General features: G+C 35.9%; 1 gene segment (V, D, J or C); it reads right to left on the bottom strand.

Moving 5' to 3' along the window:
• Window positions 1-10,382: 10,382 nt before the first annotated feature.
• On the bottom strand, window positions 10,383-10,912 carry LOC122143885. The segment is given in 2 exon segments: window positions 10,383-10,785; window positions 10,860-10,912. Coding segments are annotated over 2 exon segments (414 nt in total).
• Window positions 10,913-11,191: the final 279 nt, after the last annotated feature.

Below are 11,191 nucleotides of genomic sequence, written 5' to 3'. Positions count from 1 at the left end.
CACTGACTGAGACTTTTAAAGTCTTTTAAAAGTTTAAGTAACATTGACCCTCCCTACTAAATCATAACATTTGCATATATTCTGAAAAACAAGTTAACTCTGGCAACACTGGAAGTGAGATGTTTTTTTTTTTTTTTTTTTTTTAATCTTTTATTTTTTTTTTTTTTTATACATAATTCACATTTATTTTGTTTTTAGGGCAGTACAGAGGTTTTCCGACATCTTATTGAACAATATGTTTACAGTAACACATTTCAAACTGCATTAACTCATCAAGTCAACTTAAACGTCTATACAGATAACTTAGATAAAACAACCTGTTTTTTTTTTTTATATATATCCAGTTATTACTTATTCTGTCATACAAGTGAAGAAATCAGGCTGCTACTGTCATTGGTGTGGGTGCAGTAAATGTTAGACGTTTCTGAGATTGGTGTTTTTAATAGTTGTTAGTAAGTCTGTTTACAGTGGTTCTGGAGGACTGGTGCTTGTATGTGGCATTTTAAAGCCTAGGTAAAGGTCCTTTAGGAGGTTGGAGTGGGACAGAGAAAAAGTACTTTTGTATATCTACATAATTTGAACATACAACTCAACATTTGGATTGTTCCATACAATGAAAGTATAATGTTATTTAGGTTAAAATCACATTTGCTATTCCAGAAACAATTTATAAGATTTCAGAAGTGGTAGAATAGGATAATAAAGAAATAAAGAAAGCTATTCAAATTGCAAGTAGAAGGCTAAAATGTACACATTTTTATTGCAATGAAGAATAAATTTGCAGTGGTATAATGTACATGTGGATTAAGGTATCAAGCTAATAAATAACATAATCTCACTTCACTTACTGTCAGTTCTTGTAGAGCTGCTTTCATCAGATTGGAGTCAGTGTGTCTGGCGTAGCACAGTAATAAACAGCCAGTGGCCTCTGCTCTCAGACTCTTGGCTTCAAGATACTTGTACTTTGAGACAGTCCTCACACTCAGGCGGAAGTGATTTTCGTTTTGGAGTCTGCGTAAATGAATAAATCAGAGCTAGAACTACTGCCAGTGTTAACTATCCAATCCCAGAAGCTTTCCCTGGGGTCAGTCGTACTCCAAGTGCATGAAGTAGTCTGTTCACTTGTAAAAAACCAGATAATTTTACAGGAGAATCTTATCCTGTTTCTCCATGGTCTCTTTATTCTCAGCAGGTGACTGACCCTCACCAACCGGATTTCATCACCACTGATACCTGTGGAATAAAATCTATAAGTAAATTACATTGATGTTAGAGCATCCATAGTGGTATTGAACTGCTCTGGCTAGAAAAAACGGAAAATGTTCAAAACTACTTGAGTTAAAATCACACAATAATGAACAGACCAAATGCTTTTCGGCATCATTGTTTACTAAAACCGTGACTGCCTTGTAACTATAGGGGAGCGAATTTTAAATTATACATCTTTATGTTTGCCAATTGTTGAGCTGAATTGTGTATTATATACAGGTGAGGTGGAGAGTGAGTTTGGCATATGCCATAGTTTTGGGCTGAATATCAAAGTTTCTGAAGTAAGATGGGGTGGAAATGTGAGGGAGGTGTTACTGAAATGGTGCTACTTGAGGAATTACACATTGACCTCCAATTTAACCACATTACTTTAAGTGTATTTGAAGTCATCTTAATTGTCTTTTTGACTTCTTTTCTGATATAATTTTTGTCTCTACAGCCTTTACTTCTCCCCAATACGTTATAAAAAGTACTTCTCCGTTTGTCACTACGTAAGTTTGTGGAGTCCTCAGGTGGAAGCAGTGAATAATTGCTGTAATGTACTATTCAACATTTAGTAATGTTTTATCATTATTACATTCTTCAAGTAAATGGTAACATTTCGTTTTTTTTTTGTTTTTTGTTGTGTTTTTTTTTTTTTGAATTCACAAGTGATTGTGTTGCTTTTAAGTTCCTCAAATTATAAATGTGGAATGACAGTTGTGTGTATTTTTTTTTTTTTTTTTTTTTTTGGAAAAAACAATGTCTGGACTTTTTATTAATTATATTTAATTCTGTATACGGGCTGTTTGAACAACCAGGTGATGGTGTGCTTTCAACCCGTGAGATACAATTAGCATCTGTCAAAGTGAACACAATGCTCTGAGATCCCATCTGTTGGTGACTATTATAAATATTTTTAACTACAGTCAGTTAGAAATAGATGCTCCTGAAAAAAAAAAAAAAATTACTTACTCGTAGTCTTTGTAAAAACTTTAAGGCAGGATTATAGACCAGAGATTTCAGTATTTGTCTAAGGGGACTCAGGTTCAAAACTACATGCTTGTCACTGGCCTCTTCACTTGTATATCTTCTCTGCCGTGTCTGGTTGTGGTTGTGCTCCCCCCTCTCTAGGCTTAGACTGGCTGCGGAGCCGATGTGAGGTAATCAGGTGGATTGGGGTGCAACGTGGTGGCCTATGATAAGGAATTTCCTGTTGCGGCGGTCCTCGGGGGGCCTCCTTTTCAGATCTAGAAGTCGATCACCTTCCCGCCCATCTGGGACGCCGTGATTGTTGATTGGCGTTGCTGCTGCGGTATGGAGGCCGAGTTGAGGAGATGGTCTTTGGTTATGGAGCTGTACGTCGACACACACGACAATGAGGACTTTCTGTGTAAACCCCTCCCCCCGCCGACGAACCGCTTTCTCCTCCTTCATTTGTGTTTGCTCCCTATAAGGGTCGTACACAATTGCTGTATGTAAAATATACAGAAAAAAATTTCAGCTAAGCTTAATAATCACCTTGCTGTTGTTATGGAAACATTCTCAACACAAGTAAATAATGAGAGCTTCCACTAAAGACATCAAAAAATTTGGCCCATACTGTAGGGACTTGTGCCTCCATCCAAAATCTCCTGAAGACATTTGATATCGTTGTATAAGCAACAAATCTAATTATCTATATGTTTAATTAATTTATTCACTGAGGTTTTATTATTGTGAGCTCACTGAGCTGTTTTATATGGTTGTTTTCAGATATTGTACAGAAACGTAGGCAGGGTATTTATCAACTGTGGTTCTGTCTTGCACAATAATATACTCAGCCAGTGTTTTCATCTTCATATTCGTCATCCTGCCAGATACAATCTGGTTTCTTGCTGTGTCTCTGGAGATGGTGAAGCGTCCCTGAACAGACTGAGAGTAGTATAACTACTACCACCAGAGATGTATGCCAGCCACTCCAGACCTCCTCCTGCAGTCTGTCTGATCCAAGCTAAGCTCGGGTCACTACTAAATCCAGAGAATGTACAGGTGAGTCTGTGAGGATCCTCCAGGTTTAATGACCACTGACTCAGACTCATGTCAGTGTTTGACAACCAACAGGACTGAAAAAACAAACAGTTCAACATTAACATTTACAAACAGTACACATGATAAGTCTGATTACAACAGGTTTTCAGGGAGTCTCTTACATTCTGTTGAGAGCAACATGAAGAGTGAAGACAAAAACCCATTAGACACAATATCCATTGTCCATGGTTATGAAAAGAGGAAGCTGAGGCATACAAAATCACAAACAACGGAGTGGAGGGCTTTTTTAAAGAGACGGGGAGAAGTAAACATTTGCCATGACGGGTGTGCCCTCTAAAGGGACAATTGACATTTCTGTGACTATTAACTTTCATAACCTGTTTGTCTTTTAAATGTATTGTATGTTTATATGTAGTAGTTCAGAGAGACATAGTAGTGTCTCAAATTTGCTGTAATAATAAAGTGTTGACAAAGAAGATAAATTAAACTAACGTCTTTAATAACCACTCTTTTAAAAGGACACAGGAAAACAACAAAAGATAATATAAACACAACCATGCAGAATGTAAGATGCTTCTTTACTACTTTCATCATGATTCTGCACTGATTAGACTGAAAACCTGTTGAAAGGTCCTTCATTCAAAGATACTGATGTGCTGAACATTTTGCTGATTAATAATGTTCACACAGTGGAAATGTTATAGAACTCAAATTAATTGTAATTTGTGAATGATTTTTTGTTCAGAATAACATTTCAATTCAACATATCCCTCTAACTGTTATGGATTTTTTTTTTTGGGTAAATGTTTTCTTGATTTATTCAAGTTTACATCAATTTCTAAAACACTAAGAGAATTAACAAGAATTAACAAAAAGTTGAAGTGTGCCTTAAACATGTTCTTGGACCCTTGGAGATCACATAACTAGATTTTGTTCAGTCCTGCAGTCTTTTGTTTTACAATTTTTTTTGGACCTTGGAGATCCAGCTGTGTCTTCAGGTCTTTGTTCACCTCTAAATACAGCATGTTTTTGCTGGTATTGAAGTCTTGGTCTTTTGTGAGGAGAACTGGCCCTGTAGAGTAAAAACAGTGCCAATACGCCCAAGTCAATACGCCCAATCCACTCCAGTGCTTTCCCTGGTTTCTGATGGATCCAGTGCATCCAGTAGCTGCTCACTGAAGAATCCAGGACACAGTGCAGGACAGAGGCACTGATTCTCCAGACTTTTTTTTCACCACAGAATCTGAGGAGGTCAAAGACTGACCACTAACAGCTGTGAAAAAACAAACAAGTTCATGTCATATAGATGATTTAGAACAATGAAATTTAAAACAGTAATATAGAACTAGTTGGTCGTTTCTCACCTGAAATATTCATCGGAGTCCAAACCTGCTGTATCTCCATTACCGCAGTAAAAAACAGTGATGGGTTTGTTTAAACACACTGACTGAAAGTTCAGCTTATAACAAAGTCTTTGAGGAGTCTGGGAGACCATTGACCCTTCCCACAAAATAATTTGCATTTGAGTGTTATTATACAGTAGACAAAGGAAATCTCGACTTATATTTTTATATTGCGTAATCTATGTTTACTTTTGTTCAGGTACAAAGGAAATCTCGTGCTCGTAATGTTCAAGGCCCCTGCCCTTTTTCCAAAATTAACCATCCTCTCTCACCAATTATCAACAACAATATTGTGTTCAGTAAAACACGTCGTAAATGCATTTGAATTATAATTATTATATAATTAACCATTGCGATTAATCTGTTTGAAACTACGTAGCTGTTGTGTTTTTTTTGTTGTTTGTTTTTTTTTGTTTTTTGGGAAATTGCTAAAATAGAAGTTGTTGCATGTTTGTATGCTTTTTTGATACAAACATTTACCTATTTGTTGACACTATCATGTTGGTTAAATGAAGCCCAAGTGCCACAAAACAGGCCTATTATGCGACATGTGACCGTTCAAGTTCAAGAACACGCAAAGGACATTATTTTATATTCATATGCATCTATACTATTTTACTTTAACAGTTGATGCCCACTTTTACATATTGAGCCCCTGCTCCAGAGGGACTCTCTTCATGTCCCTGTGTTTGTTCTGTAATGTCTTTCATGGTGTGTTATTTAATATTGAGACACACCGTGGCCCAAGTGGGAGCCTGAGGTTGGTTTGAAAGAAATAATTATTTAATGGACATCCACCAGCATTGTTAAGTCATTTTTCAGCAATCCAATATTCTAGCTCAGCAGGGAAGTGTTTGTTTGGTAGTGTTGTGTTTTTAATTATTACTACTGTTGTTGTTATAGTTTATTGCATTTTCTCGTTCCCTGATGAAATGCCATTGACTGGTATCAGTCTCATTTTGGGGGGGTGAAAGGATCAGCTTATAACTATTTGATCTGGTTGTGATGTCACATGTATCTGCCTGGTAGGCTGCTTTTTGTCAGAAAGTATTTGAGATTCACTGGATTTAGCTACACTTGTTGTATCATAGTGTGGTGATGATATGTTTAATAGTTAATTATTCTATTAAATCAAAGCAATACTTTTTTTAAATGACCTCCATTGTGACAGGATCCACGTAGAGTTAATGAAGGTATGTAGCAGAAATGCTATTAGAAAAAAAAACAACCAGTCCACTATTACTATAAGAGACATAAAATTACTGAATATAAAATGTACAGGTTATACTTCATACTGAAACATAGTTTACTATAGGACAGAAAAACAGCAGATAATAGTCCAGTAAAGATTACTGAAAATGAAGTGTGAAATTAATAATAAAAGTTTTATAATTATTACGTTTTTGTTAACATATATTTTTGTTTTGTGTTTAGTACATTTAAAACACCTCAGATGAGCCTTATGTTACTTTAGAGCTTGCATAACTCAAACATGTCCTCATTTCTCATGATGAGTTTTGAAACAGCTGCCTGTATTTGTGTTTCCACTGTGTCTCTGTTGCACAGTAATACACCGCAGTGTCTTCAGTCTTCAGCTGATTCATATGCAGATAGAGATTAGAGCTGTCCTTAGATGCTGCATGAATCTGCCCTGCACTGACTGAGCTGAGTTCTTATTATTTCATATCTTCACAATAATAAATAATCCATTCCAGTCCTTTTCCAGGTGCCTGACGGATCCAGTACATGTAAGTGCTACTAACAGTAAACCCACTGCAGGCACAGGTCAGTTTGTAGGAAGCACCTGGAGACACAACTACTGACTGTTCAGACTGTGTGAGCACAACCTGACAGTCGATACCCGGGGATAAAACACAACATTTTAAAATTATGAATATTTACACTTAAGGACTAAAAACAGTTTGTTTATCCAGGGATCACTTACAAGACACAGCAGCCAGTAACAGCAAGAGAAATGAAGTGAACATGGTTCATATGAAGGTTGAGCTGGTGATGAGTCCTCCAGTCCACAGTGTAGCTGTTTAAATATGAAACAGACATCAGATCATTTGCATTGAAACCCTGAATTGTGGAATCACTGGAGCTTGAGACTATTGAGGTTCATTGTATGAGCAATAGTGTCCTGCTATCTTGGTATGGAAATAAGATTGTACTTTTCAGTGAATAAATGTGATTATTTGCAGCAGGCATGTGCGTGCAACCCCTCAGTTCCATCAAACAGATGTGACTGTGTTTTGTTCATGAGAAAGTGAGTTAATAACTTTTTAAAGCTGTAGAGCTTAAATGAGTTGTAGTAGATCAGCACTTTTCCAATATCAGGTCGTAATTATTGTTCATGCACTTCTTTTTACAAAACATGCTGATCCTGGATAAATACATAATTGAAATATTGAAAAAAATATGTGACGATTTTACTTGTATATCATAATTTTTTGTAATTTTATGTTCAGCAGCAGCCAATAATATAGATGTACATGTTATACAATGTAGCACTGTGCATGTATAAATATATTAAAAACTGATTTATGCTATATATGTTGACATTTGTGTACACATACAAATATTGTCCTTTGTCTTTTCTGTCTATTGTATATTTACATATGTAAAAAAATTAAAATAAATAAAATAAGCCTTATAAAAGTTTATGAATGTGTTCAGCTTTAAAACCCTTTCAAGCATTAACTCATGAAAGATTAATACACAAATTAATGTTTTTTCAATAAAGCTATTACATATAAAAATGTAGAGCAGTTTTTTTTGTGTCTTCATTGCGATATATTATGTATCAATATATAGTCATATATGGTGCATACTGCAGGGTATAAAAAAATAGAAGCACCAGTCTCCTATAAACAAATGTGTTATTCAAAATACATTGCATTATATTTTCTGCTATATTACCCATATTTTTTTGTGTCATAATGTCATGTATGACAACTGTACAGGTTTTGTATCTTTGCTGATTGATCAAACCCTGCAGACTATAATCTTTATGGTGTACCTTAATTAATCCAGACCTTAGTCACACATTTATTTGAGAATCTGCTTGATGACGGAAGTTTTTTAATGTTTTAAATACATCTCTAAACAAGTATAATTTGTTGAATTGTGGGGAAGTTTGCAATTGCTTCAGTGAGATGTGATGCATGAATAGTTTTTGTTCAGTCCTGCAGTCTTTTGTTACAACAGTGACTCTCGTGCACAGTAATAAACAGCTGTGTCTTCAGTCCTTCAGGACTTCTTACTTCTTCTTACTCATGTTTTTGCTGGTGTCTGTGGTGATGGAGAACTGTCCCTGTAGAGACTGAGCATAATATGCACTTGAGCCAGATATTATCCAATCCACTCCAGTGCTTTCCCTGGTTTCTGACGGATCCAGCCCATCCAGTAGCTGCTCACTGAGAATCCAGACGCAGTGCAGGGACAGAGTCACTGATTCCTCAGGCTTTTTCACCACAGAGTCTGAGGAGGTCAAAGACTGACCACTAACAGCTGAAAAACAAATCATGTTAGATGGGATAGAAAAATTAAGTGACAACAATCTGGAGAAGTGAAATCATTCTCACCTGAAATAACTCATCAGCAGAACTCCATACTGTAGCATTCCATTATCAGCCTAAACCTGTCAAATGAAAAGAACAACTGTACTGCAGCAGAACACAAACACTGACCTGAGGATCCTGTTTATAACACAGTCCTTTGAGAGTTTGAGTGACACTGATCCTCCTGATTAAATCAGACATTTGCATACACTGTATCTGCCCTACAAAAAACGGCAAACACGTGTGGTAAGTATGGAAACACTGGAATTGGGAAATTAATTAACATATTTTTATTAAATTCTAATTGATTTGAAACTGATTTGACACCTTGTTGTCTTTGAATCTCAGATTTTGAATTTCTCAGCAATGCTTTTTCTTTCTTTCTTTCTTTCTTTCTTTCTTTCTTATTACTAATGATAGTGGATATTTCAGTTTGTATATTGTATTATTGATGTGGGTGGAGTAAGTGTTGTATTTTAATTGTAATAGCTGATATGAGGTCTGTGGACAGCTGTTGCTGATAGACTGATGCTTTGATGTGACATTTTGAGGCCCGTCTAAAGACTAGTGAGGATAATTTTGAATGTCTCCTTTCTCTCAGACACCCATTTCTGGTTTTGGAGTCTCTACTAATGAGATGATGACCTGAATCAGGTGTGTTTGATTGTGGAGATATAGCTACAAATTGTGAAGTGTTGGAGACCCCAGCTCAGTAATAGCTTGACATTTGTACTTGGGATGTCCAGACTGAGCCAATTTTAATTTTTTTAAACACATTTTTAGCTTTTCTTTATTGAACTTACAAATTCACTTTTTGTGTACCATTCAAGCGATTTCACTATAATTACATAGATCAGCATGTAGGGTTATCATGACAACTACATCGTACACTAATTACTTGTAAGATAATCTATTTTTGTCATGTTAGCTGAAAAATAATGCACTATAAGCGTGTTTGTCAACACAATCTCAAAGTAGCCTTTTATAAAGTAAATGAAGGACTGACAAGAACTGCCCACTACTTTAAAATATTAATCTTTTGTTGGGTATACGATCAACACACAATGGCAGACACACAGACACTTTATATTTAGTAGCTCTTTCTGAAAAGCAATGGATTAATCAGTTTATATTCTAACATCTATGTTTAGGTTTTGGTCTGTGTAAATTAAAATTTGGATGTAAATGGTCCTCTTCCTGAAATAACTGCAGCACTACTGAGGATCACTTTTATGATATTGTCTGTCTCCAGAGTGGTCCAGGTGGGGGTGGTTAGGTCCAGATTTCTCTGCAGTTGCTGATGGTGCACGCTGTTGTCACACTACAGACAAGCAGTAGCTTATATGCTATTATCAGCAAAAATGCAAATTTGTCACAGAACAATTTACGCAAATGAGATTGGGGAGACATTAGTAAGTTGTTTTGATTTAATAATTTATTTACTTTTAAAAAAAAATAGATATATCTATATCTTGCAAAATAATATACAGCAGTGTCTTCATTCTTCATATTATTCATCTGCAGATACATCTGTTTCTTGCTGTTGTCTCTGGAGATGGTGAAGCGTCCCTGAACAGACTGAGAGTAGAATATGGTACCACCAGATGAGATGAAAGCCAGCAACTCAGCACAACCTGACAGTCAATATCTGTGGATAAACACAACATTTAGAATTATGAATATGAATATTTATACTAAACACACTTTGTTTTATCCAGGGCATTCACTTACAAGACACAGCAGCCAGCAACAGCAAGAGAAATGAAGTGAACATGGTTTATATGAAGGTTGAGCTGGTGATGAGTCCTCCACTCCACAGTGTAGCTGTTTAAATATGAAACAGACATCAGTTCATTTGCATTGAAACCCGACAGCAAGAGAAATGACGTGAACATGTGAAGTTTTAGTACTTTGAGGTTCATTTCATGGACAATAGTACCACCTATTGATACGAAAATAAAATTGTACACCTACAGCAATTAGCTGTGTCTTTATTCTCTGCAATGTTATTTTTTTAAAGACAGACTCTAGAGTCCTATAATTTTTTTTTTTTTTTTGTTACAAACATAACAAAACAACAGAATAACATAAGCTATGTTGAATTGTTCTTATTCAAATATTATAATCTCCAGAAATGCTGTTTTCTAGCTCATCACTATTTTGTGTAAAAATGTCTTATCTGTCTACTGTCTTGGCAGGTTTTGTGCACAGTGCTGTAGTCATTTCAGTCACTGTGTCTCTTGCACAATAATATACAGCAGTGTCTTCATTCTTCAGGCTGTTCATCTGCAGATACACCTGCTTCCTACTGTTGTCTCTGGAGATGGTGAACCGTCCTTGAACAGACTGAGAGTAGTATATATACTGGCTATCATAGCTGATCGCTGCCAGCCATTCCAGCTCTTTTCCAGACTTCTGTCTGATCCAAGCCATTCGGTAGCTAGCCATGTCCAAACCAGAGGCAGTGCATGTCAGTTTATGGGATTCTCCAGGTTTCATGACTGGAGCCTCAGACTCAGTCAGTGTTTGACACCAACAATCTGCAAAATAAAACATGATCAGTGTATGTACATTCAGATAAGAGCAGACTGGAAACAAAAAACTAGAATCATACATTGAGAAGCCAGCAACAGTAATGTAAACCCCAAGATTTTATGCTCCATAATTCTGTACTGAATTACTGAGCTGTACAGTGATACAGAACTGATTATGAAGAGGATGATGAATTTGCATACTCTAATATTTAAATATTTAAATATTTGAATATTCAGTTGGGGATGTCTTGTTTTTAAATAGGGGCATCATATCATTCTCATACATTTTATGGATACAAGGCATGGAGAGTAATGAGCTCAAAGCCTTCTATATTAAATTATGATTTTAATTTATTTATTCCATGTGTATCTGGTATTTCTGGTATATTTAATTGATGGTTAACTAAACATA

Source organism: Cyprinus carpio, unplaced genomic scaffold (assembly GCF_018340385.1).
Source record: "Cyprinus carpio isolate SPL01 unplaced genomic scaffold, ASM1834038v1 S000006530, whole genome shotgun sequence".
Classification (NCBI taxonomy): domain Eukaryota; kingdom Metazoa; phylum Chordata; class Actinopteri; order Cypriniformes; family Cyprinidae; genus Cyprinus; species Cyprinus carpio.
The sequence above is the reverse complement of the archived record's forward strand: the minus strand, read 5'-3'. Positions and strand labels throughout refer to the sequence as shown.